General features: G+C 42.1%; 1 protein-coding gene across 2 annotated transcripts in view; it reads left to right on the top strand.

The window, feature by feature from the left end:
- Window positions 1–25383, top strand: part of SUCO (SUN domain containing ossification factor) — a 78045-nt gene that overhangs the window by 32099 nt on the left and 20563 nt on the right. The window contains exons 10-20 of one of the 2 annotated variants that reach the window (XM_084850968.1): window positions 5303–5410; window positions 6210–6315; window positions 10943–10963; window positions 11159–11214; window positions 11561–11652; window positions 13594–13659; window positions 17340–17414; window positions 19314–19398; window positions 20075–21214; window positions 21838–21925; window positions 23573–23677. In XM_084850968.1, coding sequence (XP_084707094.1) covers window positions 5303–5410; window positions 6210–6315; window positions 10943–10963; window positions 11159–11214; window positions 11561–11652; window positions 13594–13659; window positions 17340–17414; window positions 19314–19398; window positions 20075–21214; window positions 21838–21925; window positions 23573–23677 — 1942 coding nt within the window. The remainder of the gene's footprint in view (window positions 1–5302; window positions 5411–6209; window positions 6316–10942; window positions 10964–11158; window positions 11215–11560; window positions 11653–13593; window positions 13660–17339; window positions 17415–19313; window positions 19399–20074; window positions 21215–21837; window positions 21926–23572; window positions 23678–25383) is intronic. The other variant, XM_084850969.1, reaches the window with a different exon arrangement.

The following is a 25383-nucleotide window of genomic DNA, read 5'->3' as shown; positions in this document are numbered from 1 at the left end:
TGTCCTCCAGTCTCATCTGTAAGTACCTGGAATCGGTTCCACAGCTCCACTGCTTCCACTGGTTCAGAGTGGCATCTAGTTCTTCTTCTCCTAACTGTCACCCTTTTCCAAGGAGTATCCTCTATTCCATTTTTCTTCACCTCAACATTTCCCACTGCCTCATCTTGCTGTTGCTCTTCAAGCTTCTGGTCTTCCCTTTGCTGCTGTAGTTCCCCCATTCTGTCCAAGAACTCTTCGTGTTCTCTTATTCCCCGGAGGGTCGACAGTCGCCGCTCCAGTCCACTTACTTTTTCTTCCAGCAGCATGATCAACTTGCACTTGTTGCAGGTGTAGGCCATGTTGTTCTCAGGCAAGAAAACAAACATTGCACACACCTTGCAGGTCACCACCACTGGAGAGTCTTGTCCTTCCATAGCCTCTTTTCCCTTTTTGTGTCTAGCTTTGTGATTGTTCTACACTAGCCTGTGCCTGTTCCTCTGCTCAGTAGAGGTTAAAAGCAGAGTCCCACTTGTGTGCAAGTGTGTGTTACAAGACAAATGGAAAAAAGTTAGTTAAAAAATAAAATGAAATAAAAAATGAAAAAAATGTTAGGGGCCTCCCCCTTGACCTCCCCTGCTGAACTCCCCTGGCCAACTCCTGTTTGCTCCCCCTGTCCGCTCGCTCTCTGGGAGCTTGTTTGCTTCTGTAGTCCTTGGACCAGCTGGAGCAGCTTGCTCTGCTCTGCTCTGCTGTGCTCTGCTCAGCTCAGCTGGGAGGCGGGAAATATTTTACTAGCCAGCTGTGAAATCCAGTTCCACCATGATATTTCAACCATATAGCAAAAGAATTTTCAGAATAGAAATTGGCTTCATCAGATGGAGTGAAGTTATGTGTTAGGATTTGCCTAATTTCATGTGTTTATTAACAGACTTATAGAATCATAGAATAGTAGGGTTGGAAGGGGCCTATAAGACCGTCGAGTCCAACCCCCTGCTCAGTGCAGGAATCCAAGTCAAAGCATCCCTGACGATGGCTGTCCAGCTTCATGTTGAATGCCTCCAGTGTGGGAGAGCCTACCACCTCCCTAGGTAATTGGTTCATAGAATCATAGAATAGTAGGGTTGGAAGGGGCCTACAAGGCCATCGAGTCCAACCCCCTGCTCAGTGCAGGAATCCAAGTCAGAGCATCCCTGACAGATGGCTGTCCAGCCTCGTCTTGAATGCCTCCAGTGTGGGAGAGCCCACCACCTCCCTAGGTAGTTGGTTCCATTGTCGTATTGCTCTCACAGTCAGGAAGTTTTTCCTGATGTTCAGCTGCAATCTGGCTTCCTGTAACTTGAGCCCATTATTCCATGTCCTGCACGCTGGGATGATCGAGAAGAGATCCTGGCCTTCCTCTCTGTGACAGCCTTTCAAGTACTTGAAGAGCACTATCATATCTCCCCTCAGTCTTTTCTTCTCAAGGCTAAACATGCCCAGTTATTTCAGTTTCTCCTCATAGGGCTTTGTTTCCATCATCTGATCATCTTTGCTGTCTTCCTCTGAACCTTTTCCAGTTTGTCTGCTTCTTTCTTGAAGTGTGGTGCCCAGAACTGGACACGGTACTCCAGAAGAGGCCTAACCAATGCCGAGTAGAGGGGAACTAGTACTTCCCGGGATTTGGAAGCTATACTTCTATTAATGCAGCCCAAAAGAGCATTTGCCATTTTTGCAGCCATATCACATTGTTGGCTCATATTCAGCTTGTGATTGACAACAATTCCAAGTTCCTTCTCGCTTGTAGTCTTGTTGAGCCAAGTATCCCCCATCTTTTTCCTAGGTGCAGAACTTGGCATTTATCCGTATAAAATGTCATTCTGTTGTTTTCTGCCCAGCGCTCCAGCCTATCAAGATCACTTTGAATTTTGTTTCTGTCTTCCAGGGTATTAGCTATCTCACCCAATTTTGTGACATCTTCAAATCTGATAAGCATTCACTGCACTTTAAGAATACTTTTAGAGAGCAATACTAAGCATGTGTGTGAGTTTCATAGCAGGTGATCCTACCACTTTTGAAGTCCTGACAGTCCTTCCTAGCCAGGTGGTAGGTGGGTGGGGTGTTTTTTCTTCCCAGGAGAGCTTTGTTTTTTAAAGATTATCTTCCATTGAAACTAATGGGAGGGATATTTTCCTGGAACCCCTCAAGGCTGGTGTGGGTGAGTAACCTGATCCAAGGAGGAAGGGTCGAGGAAGATGTGGATACAGCAGGTTCAAGGCTGTCCTCCAGAATGCCCTGTTTTGGGGCTTGTTGCCAGTGGCAGTCCTACAACAGCATACTTTTCTGGGGGCCTCCAGGCTGAACAAGCCACTGCACCGTCAGAGCTTCTCTCTGCTGTCAGATGGGTACCTCTACTCCATTCTCAGCACATTCAGCCTGCACTGGGAGTTAGGATTGTTCTGCCTATCTGCGATTCATTTTGTGGCTTTTTTTTTTCTTTTAAGGCTAATCTTCTCCTCTCCAAAAATGTTATATAATTGTATTACAGGCCCAAATATTATACGACACATACATTTTCTGGTACAAAACCCAAAATGTCAGGAAAGCATGGATTTTGTCCAATAAGGTGTCTGTCTGTTTGGGGCCCCCTTCATGGATCACTGCCTTGTTGTGGCGAAGGGGCTTGCGTAGCTCAGTGAAGCCATAAGCTATGCTGTGCAGGGCCACCCAAGACGGACAGGTCATGGCGGAGAGTTCTGACAAAATGTGGTCCACTGGAGAAGGAAATGGCAACCCACTCCAGTATTTTTTCCAGTATTCTTGCCAAGAAAACCCCATGGAACGTATCACAAGGCTAAAAGATATGACTCCGGGAGAGAGCGCAGGACAGGAAGGCCTGGTGTGCTATGGTCCATGGGGTCACGAAGAGTCGGACACGACTTAACGACTGAACAACAACAACAACTGTTTGGGGCAGTGTCCTACTGTGCCCATGTGCCTGTGGGACCAACCACTTGCACAACAGAGATTTTGCAGTTCTACAAGCAACCCAAAATGAGTGGAAACAATCGTTTCCACTGGGCAGGTCAGTAGTGCTCGACGAAGGGAGCTTCGCTGACTTGTTCTGATCCAGAAATGAGCGTTCCCATTTGTTTCCAGGGTTACTTTTAGAACTGCAAAATCTCCATTGCACAAGCAGTTGCTCTCACTGGTGCAAAAGAAACAGCTGGAGCACATCAACATTTCTTTAATTCCCAAGCAATATGATTACAAAGTGAAGAATGACAAGCCTTTCAGGAAGCAGGAATTCTGTGCAGTGTGGATTGATTTAAATCAAGGTGATTTAAAGCAAAGTTTAAATCATGATTTAAATCAGTACGGAAAAATTATATTTAAATCACAGATTTAAATCAAATTTCCCTTTGAATTTTTTTCATATTTCCTGAACAATGATGTATATCCAGCCACTAAGCCATGTTAATTTACAACACAACTAGAGTATTATTTACACTGTTCCATCCTTACAAGCAGGCTTTGCATCTCTTTGTCTCACTGTATATATTTTGCATGTTTTGCAAAATTGTCTTTACTTTTTCTTTCTAGTGTTGCTCATTTCTGCTTCGCTCTGTCTTGGCCCAGCTTTGCCCTCACAAAAAAGCAAAGCAAACAAAAACAAAACGCCCATCATTGGTAGGTCAAACAAGGTTTGGTAGTTACTGAGCAGAAAAATTCCCATGTATTTTTAAATTAAAAATCCAGGGTTTTTTTTAGATATATATATCTTTAGCATCTATATCCATCCCACTATATTGTCTTTCTGTCTTAATTAACGCCTCCACCTTGCTTGGCCGAACTGCACCACCACATTAACACAGAACAACAATCCTTCTGAGCCTGTGTCTTTGCAGAGAACTTGTGACTTTAGTCAGAGAAACTAAAAGTTCAGAACTTTCAAGAAACAAAAGCTCTTAAGTTGGACAGAGCTATTTTCATGAGCTGAAAAACTGGAAGTAATGCCCATGTTTGACTTCATTTTTATGAGACTGTAAGTGTAGGTTTAACATATTTATGATGAGATTTAATTGCCTGCCCGAGGATTGAGATCTGTGGGGGGGGCCCTCCTCCGCGTCCCACCAGTGTGAGACACACGTTATGGTGGGACGTGGGAAAGGGCCTTCTCTCCTGTGGCACCCTGATTGTGGAATGCCCTCCCCTTGGAGGCCTGATTGGCACAGATGTTGGTTTCGTTTCGGTGCCAAGTTAAAACATGGCTTTTCACCAGAGCCTTTGAGGGCTAACTGAATTCCCTAAAGTTGCACACTGTTTTCACTGTGCTATTGTTTTAGATTTTCTAATTGTTATTAGCTTGTTTAATGGTTTAATATGCTTTTAGCTGCTTAAATTATTCATTATTTTATACTGTTTAAATTGATTTGATCTGTACACCGCCCTGAGATCTTAATGATATAGGGCAGGATAAAATGTTTTAAACAAATAAAATAAATAAAATTGTGACTGTGATTTTTTAAATTAGAGAGAAATTCAGTCTTTTATTTATGATATTTTTAAAAATAAAAAGAATCGATTTAACTTTGTTAAAAATGATCTTTTAAAAATATTCAATTTTTATTCACCCTGATTCTGTGGCACCTTGAAAACTCCTACCACAAAAATGTTGTTAGCCTTTAAAGGCAAAAGTCTACTTAGATGCAGTTTTTTGACTTACGTCACTGAAACTCTCTGCCCACAGGGTTAGAGAAGCTATACCCTGGGTATTATTTTTATTTAAGATTCATGATAGAACCCGTTTGGGGCCGTGTAAGATCCTTTTGGGCTCTGAGTGGCTCAGAAAGCTGTAATTTGACTAATTTCCAGCTGTTGCCTTGCCACAATCTAAGACTGCAATCCTATGCCCACTTACATGGAAGTAAGCGCTATTCAACTTGGTAAGAATGATTTCTGAGTTAAGCATGTCTAGGATCTGAGCATTTGCTTAACAAAGACTTTCCTACCAGCTGTTTTGCAACCTTAGCATTTCTAAAACCATCTTGCAAAGAACTATTCATGTCTCAGAACTTGGTCTTCTCCTCAGTGTAATCTACTAGTCTGCCATAGGAACTCCCGTCAAAGAAAAGAGGAAATACACAGGTCTGCCCTGCATAAATCTATCTACTTATGCCCTGCATAAGTCACAATGCTCTCCTTGAGAGACTTCTTAAAAGGCATTTTGAAGCATATTTCCAGGATGAATTCTACAGTGCAGTGGGATGTGATTTCAGTGATTTCTGCTGTTCCTTGGGAATTTCCTTGCACCCACTCCATACTGTAATACTTATCTGTCCTTAAGGTTTGTTGTTGAACTGTGTGAGCCAATTCAAGTAAAGCAGCTGGACATTGCCAATCATGAGTTATTCTCATCTACTCCCAAGGACTTTCTGGTGTCTATCAGTGACAGGTATGTGTCATGATACTAAGAGATTTGTTTTCACAAAGGCCAGCAAAACAGAACTTCTCTCATTGTAGTGACTTCATAATTTTTATGCCCTGAATAGGCATATCTAACATCCTAATTTAGGGGTTTACAATATAGTACAAATCGTAAGGAAATTTCTCATTTGATGTATTTCCTGATGTATTGCCAGGGAAAAAATGGGTATGTAGAATGTGGCCTTAGAAATGAATTGCTTTAAAATTGCTGACTTAGGCCTTAAAAGTTACCACTGAATCACCTTTTTTTCACAGTCAGTTCAGGCTCAGGCTAGCTTGAGCACTGTCCATTTGAATCACCGGCAATGTGAGGCGGGGAACAACTTTCAGCCTGAGGTCCGAATTCTATTTTGGAGAAGTTCTCTGGGCCCATATTCCATTGCTGGGTAGAGCCAAAAATAGCAGCCTAATTTGACTTAAACTGCTTCTTGCCAGGAACTAAGGAGAAGCATTTCCACCTTTTAGGATGGGGGGAAAACTGTCCAAAAGCCTGGAGACCACGAAAACGATCTGTGGCTTTGGGGATGGGACCAGAGGGAACAGCATGGCCGTTGTGGAAACCCCAGAGGGCCTGACTGGGACTCCAGGAGGGCTCAGTTTGGCCCTCAGCCTCAGGCGTCCCACCCCTGACACACACAAAGGAGACTGCATTGTACACCCTTATCAGTACCAGTTTTTTTGTGTATAACATTTTGGGGAAGATAATGAACTAGCTGAACTATAAGAAATCACTGTGCACACTCATTCTCATGTGTGTTGTGTTCTAGGTATCCAACAAATAAGTGGGTCAAGCTAGGCACTTTTCATGCTAGAGATGAGAGAAATGTCCAGAGTTTTCCGCTGGATGAACAGATGTATGCCAAATACGTAAAGGTAACTTATTTGCAGTGATGGCAAACTTCTCACTTGGATGGACAAAGAGGTTTCATACCGACTATTGTAGGGCCAGCTATCACACCTACCAAACTGGGCTCCCTGTGGGCTAGATGTATACATGAGTGATTTAAGTGGTATATGCATGGGCACAATTCAAGCAATACTTCCCCCTCAAAAAAGGAGAAAGAGGAAGTAACTTAGGACTATATTTCTGTTGCATGTGTTGTGTGAAGGGAGAATGGGAATTGCCCAAACTCCCTGCAATGTTGGCAGGGGCAACAAATAGTCAGTAGGTTGCCACCACCCCTTTAATATCCACCTCAGCCTGAGTCAGAAGATTCTGGGACCTTCTGGACACACTTGGGACTACTAAAATAAGGGCTCAAGCTGACACCCTCTATTTTAAGCCCCAAGGCTGAAATGTTATATGGTAGCAAAGTACCTAACAAACGGCACTGAAATTAGTATTGGCACTTACCTGGAAGGAGGCACACACAGCTCTAGAGATAAACAAGTCATTTATTAAGATGGGGAAAGAGATAAAAAAAGTTATACAGAGAATCACAGAGAACCCTTGAAACAATACCCCAAGCAAAATAAAACAATGGCTAAACCTATCCTGTACATTACCAAAGTAAGGGTCTCCCAACAGAGCAGGGCCCCAACCGGGATTCACGGACTCACAAGCCCAAATCAAGTTGGCACAGGTGGGTGGAGATAACTAGGCAGCTCTCAATCTCCACCTGGCAACTCAGGGGAGATCTCTTGTAGCCAATCGCAGGCCAGCTCCAGCATCGCTCCCAAGCCCTGAGAGGGAGGGGGTACTTTCCCACAGGTACTTTCCCACAGCTGTGATCATTTGGCCCAGTTAATGAGGCCTCACCTTGACTTTGAGTGCTGGAGCTGCCCAGAGGATCTCAAGATAACAAATTCACAGGTGGTTACATCACTATGTGCCATTGTGGTTTGGTCCTATGGGTGGAGCAACAAGATGAAACTTCTCACATGGTCTCTCAGTCAGAGTATCCCACAGAGAGTGCTGTTTTTGTCATGTTGCATGAGCAGTGGGCCCATGGCTACAGCCACATAGAGAAAATCCAGTGGAGATTGTGTGAATCAGTAGTAGTATGTGCATATATTTCTGTCAGTATTTGTGATGGCCACAAGTCTTGATAGTCATTACAGATGTCTGTGGCTGCTGTCTGTTCTCCCTGTGCTGTTGGCAAGGATAGAATAGTCCCTGCTGCTTCCTATTGACCTGGTTCGCACAACGTAACAGCTTATCACAGCTTAATTTACCCTCAAGGAGCAGCGGTGCATGCCAACTGCCATTTTGAATATGCGACTCCCCGACTGGGGGTTGTCATGTTGTGCGAACCCAGCCAGCAGGGGTTATTTGTGGGTTAAATAACCCTCACATAATCCACAGTCTATTTTAGATAACCCCTGCCGGCCAGGTTTGCATGACACAACAACCCCCGATTGGAGGTTGCATATTCGTAATGGTGGTCAACACACACTGCAGCTCCGTGAGGGTAAATTAATCCACAACGGGCTGTCATGTCATGCAAACTGACCCATTCATTGTCAGAGTTCACACAGTATGACAACCCGCACTCAAGGTGGAGTTCAGGTTGAGTGTGTGTTCTTATTGAACCATGGGTTGTTGTGTTGTGTGAATCCAGCCATACTAATAAACCACGGTTAACCACGAACAACCCACGAAGAGAACCCAGGGTTTGTTGTTGGGTTGTGAACTGTGGGTTCTTGTGCTGTGTGAACCCAGCCACTGTCATAGCAGCCTTGTTTCTGTCTAGAGAGAATAAAAAATTCACTGCCCTTGCTGTTTTCCTACTTAGTCCTCTTCTGCATTGGCCGCTTTTTTATATTCTCTGTCTGAACTGCAGGCAAAAGTAGGCACTGTTCAACAGAACAAGCAAGGGGAATTGCTGTGGCGCTTATATGAAGTCATCATAAGTTCTTCATTAACCTTGTAATTCCAATTGTTATGTCCAATCCTATTCCATGTTTTTAAAAATAGTGGAAATAAGATGAGAACTTGAATGTTGCCTCTCAACATAAAGAAAGACAAGTTCATTTTATGTAGGTGCTTTTTTCCCATGTTCCATTAAAACTAAAACATGTCTACAAACAGTGGTATAATGGTAAATGCTGAAGTGCAGCACTTGTAATAACAGTCTCCATAGTCACATCCACAGGAAAAGGCCGAAAATGTGGGCAGCTGTGTTAATCCATATCAGCAAAACAGTTCTACCAGCTTTCATTTCCACCAGCAGCAGGACTTTTGTAAAACTAATGGGTCTTCATTGCCCTTTCAAGACAAAGCCACGCCAATAGGGCTGCATTACAACAAGGCTAGCACACAATGATATACTGTTGCTGGGAAAATCTATTCCTCCCCTCACCTACTGTGAGGATTGCAGCAAAGCTTAGAGGAAACAGAGAAGTGTGAGGGGGGTGGCAGATGACATCATCATCCCTACTAATCAAAAAGTGCTGGTGCTGTGTCCCTGTGAGCCCTGGCTCGTCTACATCACTGAGTGGGTTCGGACGTTACGTCATCTGTCGGGAATATTTTAACCCACAATGGCTTCTTTGGCCAAAATAACCCACTCTGATAACCCACGGTCTGCAGTAGGGGTTATTTGACCCATCATGAGTTATCATATCATCTGGCAGTCACTGTGAATTATTTTGGTCGCCTACAGAGTTGTGCAACAAGAGCCTTTGAGATTGGTGCTGCTCTGCTCCTTGCAGGTGTTCTCTATTGGGAACTGTTCCCTGTACTGGGAACAGTTAAAGGGGCTATGTCAGCAGTGTCTATGGGGTGAAATGTGCAATGGCACTTTAGCACTACAGCGCTATAGTGATATTGAGAACAGAAGAGTCTCTGCCAGCAAGCAGTGTTTATGGGGGGAATGCGCATTTCCGCTTTAGCACTATATTTCTTTTATTTCTATTTAAAACATTTGTATTCCATCCTATATCATTAAGATTTCAGAATGGTGTTCAGATAAAATAATGCTTTAGCGATATTGTGAACTGAAGTGGCTCTGCCAGCAATGTGGGGGGGTGCGCAATTCCGCTATAGCGCTTTAACAATTTTGAGAACACCAAAGGCGTCTATGCCAGCAATGGCTATGGGGGGAAATGCGCAATTGAGAGTTTTGGTGCATTGGGTGCCTCCTGATAGGCAAGGCTGCATGTGAAGTTTGGTCCCGATCCTGCAAACCCCCAAGGATTTATTTGTGCCACCCCCTTTTTGGAGCATCCAAGATTTTCTCTCCTCTGGGGTAATTGCACAGGGTTTTGATGGTGCATTGGGTGTGTGTGAAGTTTGATCCTGATCCTGCAAACTTCCAAGCGTTTATTTGTGCCACCCCCTTTTTGGTGCACACTGCGATTTTGCTCCTTGTAGCCTTTGCTGCAGCGTAATGAATGGGCGAAACAGTGCCACTGCTTGGACAGGATGCACAGTAGCATATTAGCCCAGTCATGTGGCGAGGTATCATGGACTATTTAAAAAATAAGCGACTGTGACTAGCTTATTAAGCCGTCATGGCTTAAAGTGATGTCCAAACGCAGTTCTAGAAACTGGCAAAAATTAAGCTAGGCTATGCTTGCTTTAAGTGTAAATGTTGAGGATTATGTAACTTGTAAATTACAGTAATTTCAATTGCAGGGGATTATCTTCTGGATTTTTTAGGCTAGGAGATATTCTGTGTGTTTAAGTGTACTCTCCATTTGGCCAACTTCGTATGTCTTGGCAGTGTCAACATTGCTACTGAAAAATGCTTTACTGTGATGGGCAATACCTGTTGTCGTGTTGTGTTGTGTTAACACGGTGAGCGTAGATTATGCGAGGGCTAAATAACCCATGCCCGCTGGGTTCACATGACACAACAATCCCAGAGCAGGGGTTGCATATGCAGCTAACAATTTAGAAAGTAAATACAATATACTTGGTAAAAGATAATTATGCATATTAAAAGGCAAAGGTAGGGGCAACATAAAAATTGTGATTTTTTGTCACAAGTATCATCGCTTAGTTCTTAAAATAGCCTTGACACTATTAAATTAAATGTATCATGCACAATTTGATTTGCATTTTGATTTTCTTAAAAAAAAAAAAAAAGGATGCATTATCTTCAGTATTTTTCTTCAACTCTCATTCAAAAACCTTCCATATGCTTATTTACTCTTGTACAATGAAGTGTAGTAGATGAAAAAAAAAAGTGACAGGAAGTAGAAACAAATTCTTTATTGCACATGTTAAAAATGAAAGTCTTGAGTAGCACTTTTCCCAGTATGCAGGGTTTTTTTTTCTTACTGTGCTGTAATTTATAAAGTGTGCCAGGTGTTTTGGCCATATAACAAGAAGCTGGAATTATCTGACTCTGCACGTTGTATGCATTAATATGCACCTTATCTTTCCCTGCAAATCCATCCTTTATAGCTGTGTTTTGGGGTGGGGGTGGGGAGGGGAGGAAGGGTAACTGACAGTGTTCATGGTCCTTAATTGTGTAGGTAGCTAAATGTTGCCTGTGGCATGCATACGCCTACTGACAATTCTTTCTTTTTTTCTCCTTTTCTCTTGCTTCAGATGTTCATCAAGTACTTAAAGGTTAGCAGCATCTTCACAAAGTTGAATGCCTAGGGCATGGGTACATTCTGTGGCTCAGCACACTAATGCATGGCAAGAATAGAGCCTGGCAAGATCCTTTCTGTTACCATGTGCCTAATGTGAATTTGATTTTTATTTTGTACAAAAACTATTAATTCATATGTCTTTCATTATTAAATGCTTCTTATTCTCTAGGTGGAGTTGATATCCCATTTTGGATCAGAACACTTTTGTCCTTTAAGCCTTATAAGGTAATCTCAATGAAATGTTGCTCATCCCCTTTAAACATGGCCTTCTGGTTCTTACCACCCAAAAACATTGAGATTCTGAAATTTATCGACAAGTCATTTATATAGGAGACTGGATTTTTCAAGGCTTAATAGACATCTTGAGAGTGTAGTGGCTTTATAGCAGAAGTTCTAATATACAAAAGGCACTGTGGAAACGTGCAATCAAGTCAAGTAAAAAATAGTGAAGAAGTGGGGAGAGGCAGCATACCTCAGTTTTGCGCAAGGTGCCAGTTTGGCATACATCCTCTGTAGATATTAAAACAACCATGATTTGTCACATCTTCACTCAATTTAATGTGGTTTGCAGGGTGTTTGGAACTAGCATGGTTGAAGAATATGAAGAAATAGCTGATTCACAGTACCAGTCTGAAAGACAGGAGCTCTTTGATGAAGACTATGGTAAGTAAGTTCACAGCTCAAGATTAATCTTAATTACTTTAACTCTCAGCATGGGGAGCTATAGATTCCTTGGTGTGTTCATTCTTTCATTTATTTCTAAATAAGAGAACAAGGTCAGGCAAAGTGGCTAAAGGAAGTACACAAGAGCAGGCAAAGTGGCTAAAGGAAGTACACAAGAGAAGATGCTAAGCAGAAAAAAATGGGAAACTTGAGGAAAAACATGGTGAAGGATTAGAAACTTGGGGACTCTGAACCAGAATGCATAGACAAGGCTTTCTATATATTGTAGTTCCATTCAAGAGCACTGTGCTATGGGTCACAAAATCTAGTGTAAGGAATCTCAGCTTTTATTTGTATGTGGTGTTCAAAATAAATTAGGTTTCCAGCCCTTGGAAAATATGCTTGAAAGTACATGTCCTGAACCTGGTGAAATTATAACCAGAGGCTGAATAAGACTTCCAGCAGTCAAAGGGCAGGGTTTTCGTGCCTTGAAAAGGTCCCCAACTTCTTGCAAGATTAGCAGAAACAGGATGTATTATGCAAAATAAATTGTGCAACTGGCACTAATTCTTCCAGTTGCTGGATTGTGCTTTTCTGGGCTCAGAACACATACTTTTTTAGTTTGCAGCCTTGGGCACTGGATTTTCTTTTTCAAGAGAAACCCATGGCCAGAAACTTTGGGTGCTTCCAGACAGAGGGCTCCTACCACTACAAATCAGAAGTCATAAAGACTTATTAGTCTTATAAGACTTATAAGTCTTATAAAGATTTATAATAATAAAGACTTATTCTGTCTTTACTCCATGATGGGGGGGTTTTGGTAAGAAAAAAGACAGGGAATTAGGTGGAAAAACATAAGAGGCTTACAGATGGAAGACAGTAATGGCTGGAAATGCTGCCATCCCCGAGTAAACTTCCATGTATGAGGCAGAGCGACTGCAGGATAAAAGTCTTGTCTAGAAGCAGCCTGTATGGCAGAAGGGCCCATGGGGAGGTGAATAGTTGCAAAACAGCCTGAAGATAAATACCAGTTAGCCTGATATGTATTTAAAGAGATTTAATTGTATTAAATATTAACAGGTTATCCAATGTGAAAATAAGGTCCTAGCACTTGCCAAATATCCCAGTGTGTCTGCGCTCATTGGTCAAAACACTGGAAGGCTAAAGCAGATTTACTTTAGTTGGCAGTTGGGCAGAATATTGACTGCAGGTTTTTCTTTCTGCCTCCACAAGTAAAATGGCTAGAAACTTAAATTAAGGGAGAGGGCCTGGAATAACCCTGATGGTACCATGCCCCTCGAGTTATGGCCTTGTCTTTAGGCTGCATAGAAGACATAAATCTGTCAGCTGTGTTTTCTGTCACCACAAAACTCTGGCAAAAGCTGCACCTAGTGACAGTTCTTCTGGGCCAGGGAACCTAATTAGGTTGGTGAGGCCTAAGCGGCATTGGGGAAGGGGGGAAATGACAGTTTTATAAATCACATTGAACATCCTCTGGAAATGGGGAAATGAGACAAACTTTGGGTTGGACATCTCTAGAAGGACTATCCCACCAGGGCACAAGACCCTGCCATGGTGGGTTGCTGCAATGTTACCAGGCATCTATTAATCCACTTCCATTCACAGTAGCAGCAGCAACAGTGTGAGTCATTATATTGGCCCAGCTTTGCCTCCCTCAGGGCTTTAGCCTACAGATGGGCTGTGGTGCTGGCCGTAGGCACCCAGTCCAAATCTGTATTTTAATGTAGTCATGATCTCCTGTGCTGCTTTGGCCATATTTGTTTTGTAAATGGCCTCTTTACTAAAGTGATTTTGACTCAGCACCAATTATTCTAGTCCACTCTAAGCAGGCAGATCTGCATCAGACTGTTTTGCACTTCCCTTGACATAAGGAGGCTTATGATTTACTATTAAGAATTTTTTTTCTTCAATTTTCAATAGATTATCCTTTGGACTACAATGTAGGAGAAGAAAAACCTTCAAAAAATCTTCTTGGTTCTGCCACAAGTGAGTAATTATAAGAACTTTTTGGGGGGTGGCAGCGGGAGAGACTAAGTTATGCTTCTCACATTCTTACCACACATATAGAGGCCAGAAAAGTAACCGCAGATGCAGTGCTCTTGACATGTCTGTCTTGAAATGCATACAAGGGAAACCTGTTTTGGAGAGGTTTGCTAGAGCAGAGTCTGGAAAAGGAATATGGGAAAGCTACCCTAACTGATACATGTAGAAGGAATGTGCAGCTTTACTGTACACAGAGACTGTGGTACTTTATGCCAGATGTTTTTCTCCTGTTCTCTTAAAGACAGTGTTTCTTGTTTGTTCCATTTATTTGCTATTAATATTTGTGCTGAAGTTAACATATTCACAAACATTCTTTGATTGTTAGCAGCTACCACTTCATTTAAACTACCCCATAATAAAACCACTGGATTCATAGTTTATATCCAGCTATTTTCTCACTAGTCAGAATCTCATTAAACCATGATATAAAACATAAAGATATATCTTTACAGGTCCATCATATAATTGCCCTGTTAAGACATCACACTAAACCATGATGGTTACGAGTTTTGAGCTAACCATGTCGGTTTAGCGTGACTTCTGAACAGGTGTCTGTCCCAGCCATGGTGGTTTATTAATCATGGACTAACCACTTGCTGCAAGATGGTTAGTGGGCTCTACCATGGCTTAGTGTGATGTCTGAACAGCCTCTCAGGTCTGTATCATATTGACCACTCTAACAAAGAGCATTAACTCATTTATACATTTTCTGTAATCTATGAGGCATTAAATAATACAAATAAATGATCTTATAAATGTTTATTCTTGCAGCAACATCTGTCTACTGTTTTGGACTTCTCATGAATACATCCCTCTGATGATTGTCCAGTATATTCATTTGTTGTTGTTGTTCAGTCATATTAAACACCTTTTCTCATCTCGTTTTTATCAATATTTCATCTTGCAATACTGACAGTATGTTATGTATTTTTGATAGCAGACCCTTTTGAGAATTAAGTTGTTTCAAACTTAATTAATTTAATTAAGAAATAAAGCCCAATGAGGAGAGAATGAAAGGACTGGGCATGTTTAGCCTTGAGAAGAGAAGACTGAGGGGAGATATGATAGCGTTCTTCAAGTACTTGAAAGGTTGTCACAGAGAGGAAGGCCAGGATCTGTTCTCGATCATCCCAGAGTGCAGGACATGGACTAATGGGCTCAAGTTACAGGAAGCCAGATTCCGGCTGAACATCAGGAAAAACCTCCTGACTGTTAGAGCAATATGACAATGGAACCAATTCCCTAGGGAGGTGGTGGGCTCTCCCACACTGGAGGCATTCAAGATGAGGCTGGACGGCGATCTGTCAGGGATGCTCTGACTTGGATTCCTGCACTGAGCAGGGGGTTGGACCCGATGGTCTTATAGGCCCCTTCCAACCCTACTATTCTATGATTCTGTGATTCTAAAGGTCTGGCTAAGCAGCTGTTATTTCATAAATATTGAATTTTAAAAAATCACATATCTTTCCAGATCTTCTTTGCTTCCACACATTATCACAATGGCCGAGTTCACATGCAATGGTAACCTTCTTTAAAATGCGTGGATTACTGTGAACGAGGCAGCATGCTAGATCAAGCAGCTTGATAGCTCCCACTTGGCTCCTCCTGTCACCAGGAGCAGCTAAACAACCCAGGGACACATGGTCTCTGGGTTGTTTAGCGTGACATCTGAACCTGGAACTCTGGCTTATTTCTCCCCCGACAAGCCAGAGTTGGAACCCAGGGTGGGAGCCACAGTTTAAAAATAACAACAACTGCATTACCATTCCATGTGAACTGTGCCAACATGTCCTCACTTGCTGGAAACATTTCATGGAGAACATTGACATTCCTGGAAAAATTCCTGTAGCTAATATTAATCTTATTTTTACCCATAGATGCAATTTTATGTCTGCTATAACATTAGGATATTGGCCTGGTTGGCACATAACACTAGCCCATGGTATGGATTATTGAATTCTGGGTTGTCATGATGTTTGACCGCAGCCATGTTAACAAACCATGGTTTGTTAACCACAAACAACCCAAAAAGAGAACCCATAGTTTTTTGTTGGGTTTTTTATTATTATTTATTTATTTATTAAGTTTCTTAATCACCCATCTGGCTGGTCACCCGGCCGCTCTGGGCGATGTACAATAATACAGTTTAAAAACAATAAAATTACACATTAAAACGTCATTTTCTAAAATTTCCCTAATCCACCCCAAATGCCTGCCAAAACAACCAAGTTTTCAACGCGTGGCAGAAGGTCATTAAAGAGGGGGCATGGCGGAGTTCCCTTGGGAGGGAGCTCCACAGGGTGGGGGCCACCACAGAGAAGGCCCTCTCCCTCGTCCTCACCAGCCTAGCTGTCCTGGCTGATGGGACAGAGAGAAGGCCGTCTGAGGCTGATCTTGTTGAGTGGCCTGTCTGGTGTTGCTGGAGGTGCTCCTTGAGATAGGCTGGGCTGGGTTGTGAACTTGGGGTTGTTTAAACCATGGTTTGACATTACATGCACACCCAGAACCTGAGTTGTCTATGGGTTGTTTTGCCAGGCTACAGAGAGAGCGGGCAAGAGCAGTAAAAATAAAACAAAGTTGACTCTGCACGCCAATGCTAAGGCCTTTTGGGATACAGGGCGGGAGTGGGTGAAGGAGGAAGTAAACAAATGAGGGAATGTGAAAACAAAGCATGGTTTGTTCAGTTGTCTTCCAGACAAACCTTGGGTAGGGCAACAAACCATGGGTTAAATAATCCATGAGTTAGTGTTATGTGTGAACTAGCAACAGTTCCTGGGTTGTTTAACCCAAGAATTGCTAGGGATGAGTGAAGCATGTTAGCCATTTTCAGTTTCAGTTAACCCAGGGACAACTGCACATGATTTCTTGTTGGGTTAACTCTGTTAAACAACCCAGAGATTCCAGGTTCAGCATCATGAAAGAATCCAAGATTTTCCACTGTGACCTGTGAACGGGATTGTTAAATCATAGCCATTAATATGGCTGGTTTGCAACTGACAGGCCACCACCCTTGTTTCTCTCTGTGTGGTCTTAACACTTTGAATTTTTGATTGAGAAATAAATGGATTAATAATTACTGGTAATGTTCTAAAGTATCTAACTGAGATACTTAATGGAAAAATTAAAAAATCTTAGGCAAAATTTTAATTTTTATATGGTCTTAAACAAGATAACTTCCCTTTTGACCATACATATAGTCTAATTTCATCTTATTAATTAACAACTCACTTAGTTTACGTAATTTCTTAGGTAGTTTGTGGAATCAGAGGGTAGTATCGAATATTAATCCTATTTAGAGTAGACTCATTGAAATGAATGGGACTTAGGTTTTCACTTCTAAAGAACACTGGTAAATGGTTTGTTTGGATAGTAATTTTATTGCCTGACATGGGTTATTAAATCATGGGGACTGTCTTGGGCACACTTCTAGTTATCAAAATCTATATTTGGGCTGTGTACATACGCTGTATGTGTATAATTTACTGCTGAGAAACATTGGACCTCCATACCAAACAGCAAGCCAAAAACACTTCTAGGAAGTAGCAAATTTGGGAAAGGCTTTTCCTGCAAGATATCTCAAACGTTTTTTGTGGGGGCGGGGGGACCTCTTTCATACTTTTTAGATGCCATTTTAAATATGGTGAATATTGCTGCTAATATACTTGGAGCGAAAACTGAAGCGGACTCTACTGAGCAAGGTAAATGTTTGCAATTTGTTGGACTAAACTGACATTTTTAAATGGTTATGGTTCCTTTGCTCACATTGGGGTTTCCCTCTGCTTCTCCATAATGACTGCTGTAAAAATAATGGTTTGGATCCAGGCTTAGTCATGCTTAGAGTAGACCCAATGAAATCAATGGGACTTAAATTCGTTGTGATTTCAGGGAGTCTACTGTAAGCATAATTAAGGATGGATTCAACCGATCCTCCCTGTGTATGTTATATTTAAAACACACAACATATATGCATTTCCTTGATGAGTCCAAGGCAATGTGTGTTAAAACAATAACATCACCTGCAAAACAGTTTGACATAACAATAAATATAATAAAGCAATCATAAAACATTAAAATAGCAGGAAAAAAGACAGTACAAACAAATAGCAAATAATTTAGCTGCAGCAATTAAAACCACTTCAAACAGAGCAACTGTGGCTCAAAAGCCTTCATAAAAAGTAAGGTTTTAATCATTCTACAGAAGGCCATTACAAAAGGGGCAAGCTGAGCTTCCTTCAGGAGTTCCAGAGCCTGGGTGCAGCCACTTAAAAAATACACAGATAGACTTCTCTTGTTTGTGTGGTGATTGAGTAGAATTAATACTGAAGGTTGGATTATATATATTTTTGAGGTGCTGAATCTGAATTTGGCATGACCTAAGTGATTAACATTTTCTCTTGTCATTTCCTGTTTGCAGTCTCTTTTGTCCCATAACGTACTTTTTGCTTTTCTCCCCCTTCCCCTTTAAATGCTTTTCTCAAAATTCTACACCCTAGTACTTGAAATGCACAGACTTAAGATTTCACTGGGTAGTTTCACCAGTAGCTATGCTGAGCATCTCTGCAGTTCTTTCTCTAGATAGTGGTGGCCTTCCCAGAGTTATGCGCAACAAACATGTAGAGGCTAGCGGCTTTGAAGAAGCAGGCCACTCCCAGATAGAAGCAGTCCTATTACTACTGCTAAGAAATGAGCCTTATGCGGGGAACAGGCCTAATCTACCTCAGACACAGTCTGAAAGATGCTGTCATGCAGGAATCTACAGAAGGTGGATTTCTTGAATTTCCTTAAAAAAAAAAAAAACCTTTCCATCCATTTTAATGAATCTGTGCAAAATGAACGCACCTCAAACTCAGTCAATCCTATCTACATACTTCAGGAAAAAGCAGTGGCGTTGAGTACTACTGATGTCATAATCACTTCAACCACTGGGAGAGTGTTTTGCACTGCCTGGGAAATGTGAATCTTGAAACCCACTTCTAGAGCAAAATACTTTACATTGGACAAAAAATATTTATGCACTAACTAATGGTGAGCTCCTTAATGGAGTAATACTACTAAGAGCGACCATTAACCTTTATTAACCTTTATTAACCTTTATTAACCTGAGATTTAGGAGAAAACCCTATTCCACTATTGACTGTTAGCAAAGGAACTGAATCTGTTTGGCTGCCGGTTAGTCTCCACAGGTTGGAGTAATGGCCCCTTCCTTGAGAGAGGCTGCTATGTCAAGAGCTTACAGGCCCTGCCCTATTTCAGGCTGGTATGCAAAGCAGACACGTGCACGTGTGTGTGTGTTGGTCTGTTTGCAGAGTAGGTTCTTGTTACAGCTGGAAGTGAGGGATTTGCTTTCAAATTCAGGGCTCAAGTCTAGGCACTGTGGGGGTGTCCTCCTTTTGGTGTCACTTCCTGCCAAGCAACACCCTGGGAGCTCCAAGAACAGAAGTGTAAAGAAAGCTCAAATCATTCCTTTAAACATTGTTCCTGGTTTTAATCATAAGGCCATTTTGCAGGCCATTCATTTCCATGTTTATCTTCAGTAGCTGTTGACAATCCTATTATATGGAACTAGGTATCTTTAAATTTACATGTCTTTTTGATAGGAAATCAGAGTGTGTCTGAAAATACAACTGCCACTTCCAGGGCAGCACCCAAACTGCCAGAGCCAACCACCATTCCTTCTTTAGAGTAAGTGACTTGTGTTTGTGTGTGTGGATTTTTAACCTGCCCAGCCCCCGAGTCTTTTAGTAGGTTATATTAATGTAAACACAACAGAAGGAAACATTAACATTAGACAGAATATAAAGTGTTCTCATTTTATCCCCCTCTTGCCCTCTTCCTGTCTATTCTCACCCCTACCCATGACTCTTGGCTTGAACTCCCTTTGCAGGTTCCACCCCAAATATGGCAAATTATTATCTCAGCCAGCCTTTCCTGCTACCCCCAGCATTCCAATGCTACAACATTAGAAACATTTAAAATCCTCATCCTAATGTTTTGGCCCTTGCCTTGCATGTGAGAGCTCCATTCCCTCTTGCTCGCATTGCCCAGTCACCCCTTTCACAGAGTGATGACAATCAAATTTGCAGTAATACAGAAATTATACTTTTATTAGGAAAGTTACTTCATTCAAAAATAAATGTGTGACCTTCTGTGATTTCTTAATATAAATGACCTTGATACAAATCTCAGGTCATCTGTGGATTTGTAGGACAAATCTGAGCCTAGACAAGATTAAGATGGGAAGTAATAATTAATTTCCAAGTTGGCAGGCAAGGATGTTGACTCCCTACCACCATCTTTTTTTATTAGTAAAATATGCTGAACTGCATTTTGATGTCTAACTTTCAACTTCTGTTTGTAGGCTTGTTACTTCAGAGATACCCCAAACTGAAAAGGAGCTGTTAGTCTTAGATATAACAAGAGAGAGCCCAATTGTTCAGCTAGTCCATGAATATGAAGAGGAAGCAAGTCAGTCAACAGTAACTCTACTTCCCAGTGATGAACAAGAAGAAGAAATACCATGGTTTGAGTCTGAAACACAAATCTATTGCTGTGAGTTGGTGACAGTCTGTTGTATTTCCAGTTTTTCAGAATATATATACAAGTGGTGTTCAGCAACAGCCTGTCTTCATCGCCACCATAGCAAAACTGATACTAGTTGGGAAAAATACTCCTCTGTTGCTCCTTGGCAGGTCCAGCTAGCTCCAACCAAATCATTGCATATTTCGGTACATGAACGTCCTCCAGATAAATTGGAGTCCTTAATTGCAGAGCCATCCGAAACACTTGTAGGTGTCTTAAGCAGTATCTTGAGTGAGGCTATGATTAATCAGACTGAGGGTGCTTTTGAACTGGAGCCCAGTCATCCACAGACTGTGTCTCAGTCCATCCTCTTGGATGTTACAACAGGAGCCAAGTCACTGTCTACAATAGAGGTGTCCTCAGAGCCTACAAAACAAGAAGCTCCATCTGAAAGCTCAGAGGTACCTTCCCAAGAAGAAATCCCTACTGAAGATGATGGAGTTATAGGGTCTGTTACAGAGGAGCCATCTGCAGCCAGCATTGTAACTGAATTCAAGGAGATGAGCACAGAAGAAAAAGTATCTACTGAAACTATTTCAAAACCAACAGAGACTGTTCCACAGTCTGAATGTACAGTAGCCATAGAAAGCTATGATGAGGAAACAAAAGTTAGTTCTTCAGAAATGGAAAAGCAGGTGGAGTCTCTTGTGGTAGAGTCATCATCTTTGGAAATAAAAGATGATGAGCAGACAGTTGAGGAAACATTCCTTGCTATTCCTGTTTCTGGTGGATTGCCACGAACTGCTACAGACTTTTATGCTGAATTACAAAATTCCACAGACTTGGGTTATACAAATGGGAATCTAGTTCATGGATCAAACCAAAAAGAGTCTGTGTTTATGAGACTCAACAATCGTATTAAAGCCTTGGAAGTAAATATGTCTCTCAGCAGCCGCTATTTGGAAGAACTTAGTCAAAGGTATGAGTAGCAATGGAAGCTTTATATTTTTATTCATTAAAAAATTGATGGAGAAAATTATTTTTGAAAACTAAACTTAGCAAACTCTTCCGTCTGAGTGTAAGCTAATCAGTTCTCAAAAGGGAAATAATGGTTCTCTGTGCTTTTGAGTAAGGAAACAGGAGTGCCCACAACAGGAGACTTGAAGAACTTTATATTAACAAATTATGTTCCGTGTTCTAGAAACTTAGGTATACTACTTTAAGAGTAATGCATGTCATATGGAAGTGTGAAGTCTATGAGGCTCAGCCTTATTGCAGTGGGTAAGATTTCTTCTGCATGTGAATGTTGCTTCACAATGTTGCTTCGTAGTGCAAAGCACCCTGTGTGTGTTCAGAAAAATAATTTAAACTAGATGATTGCTTGGGAAATATTTTTTTCCTTTGAAGAGGGGGTATAAAGAAGGCCAGATGCTTCCATGTCAGTTTTTGTGCAGGGAGCACCAGGAGCCAAAAGAACTAGTTCAAAAGATCAACGTTGTGAAGAGTTTCCTTTCTTACTCTTCCAGTTAATGAGGGAGAAATTAAATTGGTAAGAGATGAAGAGTGGGTACTCTCTAAGATACTTTTTAACTCACTTTATAGATATCGTAAGCAAATGGAAGAAATGCAGAAGGCTTTTAATAAAACTATAATAAAGCTTCAGAATACTTCGCGCATAGCAGAACAACAGGTATGCTTACTGTGCGCAGCCTTGCTTTCCATTACTACTTTTCTGTAACTTGAAGTGGTGAATGTGATTATCTTCACTTTGTTTTGCTTCTAAGGCAATTTCTGCAACATCTATACTAGCTGGTGCTTTCCTCTTACTGCTTAACTGATTAATTCTCAATAAAAAGATTAAGACTGCATCTTAGTGCATCCAATCTATTAACCTGACCTTAAGCAGAACACAAACTCATAAATGTTTGTTTTAAATCTTTGATGGACATTCTCCAGTCATGTTTAGTAATATTTGCTCCTTTTAAATTAGAAAAAGGAATTGTTTAATATTTTCTAAATCAAACTAAATTTATTGTGTACTGCCTGTAACAGAATCTTGTGGATTTGAGCACTCTTCTGAGTGCATCAGCCTTTATCAGTTAAGTTGAACAGCTTTTCTGCACTTTTGAATAAGTTATGCAAACGTGAATTCCTCTATGCCAGCTAATGAGCGATGAAGAGTTCGGAGTTCACTCTCCTTGACTTGACTCTCTGTGGGTTCAGAAATGGGCATTAGACACAGTCTAAATTCTGTGTTCCTAAGCCTAGAAAATTGTTTTTGAAAGGAAGGGGGCAGGGAATAGAGCTGAGATTTGTGCTATACACCATAACCATTTGCACCTTTAAACAAAACCTCAGGGGTACACTAGTAGAAGCTACCTGAGAAGAAGCTCAAGATTATTCTATCCACATGATCCTGGGTATACTTTAATCCAGGGATAGGCAACCTTTTTGGGTTTGTATGCACATTTATAATTTTTGTCCAGGTCCAGGCACACATATGTAATTTCTGCCCCTTTTTCAGGATTTCCTCTTTTCTTGCCCCCTCTCTGTATTTGACTTGGATTCCTGCATTGAGTAGGGGGTTGGACTAGATGGTCTTATAGGGCCTTTCCAACCCTACTATTCTATTATTTTATTTCCTCTTCTCTTGCCCCCTAGATTTCCTTCCTCCTCACCCCCCCAGCTCAAGATTCCCCACTGCAGCTTCTGCTTCTCCTATCTTCATCTTTCTGCCCCTTCACCTGCCACTTCTGAGACCACCCCCCTTACCCGAGCTCTTGCCACCTCACCTGCGTACCTGCTGACTCATTCACTTCTGCTGCCTTCTCCTTTGCCCACCTGCTTGCTTCTTCCTCCTCACTCTGCTTCTGCCATCACTCCCCCTCGCTTGCCACTTCTGCCGCTGCTCCTCCTTGCTTGCCCCCCTCACCCAACCTTCCGCTGCCCCCACCCACTCACTCTTGCTGCCACCTCCCTCACCTGCCCGCCTGCTCACTTCTTCCTTCACCACCACCCCGTCACTTCTTCCTACCACAGCATTCACCTCAGGAGCAAGGAAGCAGGAAGTCTGCCACTTCCTGCTTCCTCAATGCTGAGCTGAGTGCAGCATTAGGAAGAAGTGAGAGTGGAGGGAAACCAGGGTCCTGGGGGCATCATGATGCCTGCGGCTGCTGGGTTACCAACCCCTGCTTTAATCCCTCATTTTGTAGTTTAAACTTCGTGACATATGTCATAATTATCCAATCCAACAAGGGAATGCCTTCTTCTATGTAGCAGGTACTCTGCAGACTGGGCTGAAGGGGGAAGAATGTTCTTATTTCTTCTATTCACTTAGGATTTGAAGCAGACAGAGGCCATTCAGCTTCTACAGGCACAACTGACCAACATGACACAGCTCGTCTCTAATCTGTCATCAACTGTGGCTGAACTAAAAAGAGAGGTAACATGAACGAAAATGTTCTACAAATAGGATGCTAAACTTGAAACACCTGTTGTACATTGCAGTGCAATTACTTGTGTTTGAGAACAGCAAAATTCTTAAAGATAAATTTAGGGAGAAAGGGGACTAGTGCCATATATGTAGATAACTGACTTCAGTCAGATTTGACACACACGGCATCTGGGCAAAAATGTTTTTAGCCTTGAAAATACTAACATGTTTCTAAGCCTCAATGCCAGTGTAGGGTCTTTAAGTAACACTTGAATTTGTCATGCTAAAAATACTGGCATGAAATTGCCAGTCATTTGGGGACTTGTTTATGGTGTGCCACTCAGTTTGAACCAAAAAAAGCTGGCATGTCTGGAGAACTTAACTGACTTTCTGTAATATCGCCAAGTCCCTTGATCATAATACTTCTACAGAACAATTTAGAAGAAGACCAGAAACAAGTTTGTGATGGGCTGCTTATATCTGTGTGACATATGGCACGTTCTCATGACATACTAACCAATGCGTGGTTGCTGCACCCAGCAGACAATTGGGCACACCTCCCATAGTGCATAGCTTGTTTCTCCCCCCTTCCCCTTGGTCCTCCAGCTGGTTCCGCCTGGCCTCCCAGGGGACTTGGCGGCACAACCCATCTTGTCTGCTGCCAAGTCCCCTGTCCGCACTCCAATTGCAGTTGGAGCCCTTTAAAAAAAAAAATTCCTGGCCCTATTTTTGTGCAAAAATGGGGCTCGGGGGGAAAATTCACCGTTCCCCATGCCCGGGGAATGTGCGTTAATGTCCCCCTAATTCTTTTTGGATTTTTTTCCCTTTAGTCTATTGCTCTTGCGCGGGTTAATAAAGAATACTGGCTGGCCCTGCCTGGAGCCCTTTATGTTGCACACACTTAGCAAACATACAGGGTTGCAGTTAAGGATAGCTTGAATCTAGTCCCCTGCACACATTTTTCAGGGTTTCACGCAGTTCCCTTTCTCCTTCAAGATTGCTGAAGCCACTTCTAGTTTGACAGCTGTCCAATGGTGTGGTCCACCCTTAAAAGCACGGTTACCCATTTGGTAAGTGGGTCATTCTAAGCGTTCTTCTCCCCTCCCTCCATTGAGGGGGAAACTTTTAAAATTACCCACTTCTGAATAGGATACCCATGCTTTTAAGGGGGGGGGACCACACCCTTGGAGGGGTCCCCAGCCCAGCCCAGCCCTCCCTGTGCCAGCCTCCCCATTGCTTCACATGAAACTAGACATCACCCTGTTGCAGAACTCAGAGTCAGAGAGACCACGGAGTGAAGGAAAAAGAGATTCTTTATTTAACGCGCGGGCTTAAGGCTGGAATCATTTCCAAAGAGCCAGAAGCCCCGACATACATCAGCACATTGTTTTTATAGACATTGTGACACATATGAAACGGCTCCTCCTCCCCCTCCCGCGTGGGGTTGCAGTCCTCAACATTTCTTCTCCTAGCACTATTGTTTATAATACAAGAACTGGGTTATAGGGTAGCCATGATAAGGAGAGAACAGAAGGGAACAGCAGAGAACAAGATATACAATTGTATGACCTTTGACAAGATAAGGAATTCCTGTGTCTCGTCAGCTTACAACAATATATTCAAGGGAGAAAAAGCTCAGCAAGAACATGAAGCATGAGACTGCATGAGGCTACTTAGTCTGATCCCCGATATGGCTGCTACAACCCCACTTTTTG

The sequence above is a fragment of the Heloderma suspectum genome, chromosome 4 (genome assembly GCF_057233095.1).
Source record: "Heloderma suspectum isolate Gila_16-S chromosome 4, 16-S_ref, whole genome shotgun sequence".
Lineage (NCBI taxonomy): Eukaryota > Metazoa > Chordata > Lepidosauria > Squamata > Helodermatidae > Heloderma > Heloderma suspectum.
Note: the sequence above shows the minus strand (reverse complement) of the source record. Positions and strands in the feature narration are given on the sequence as shown.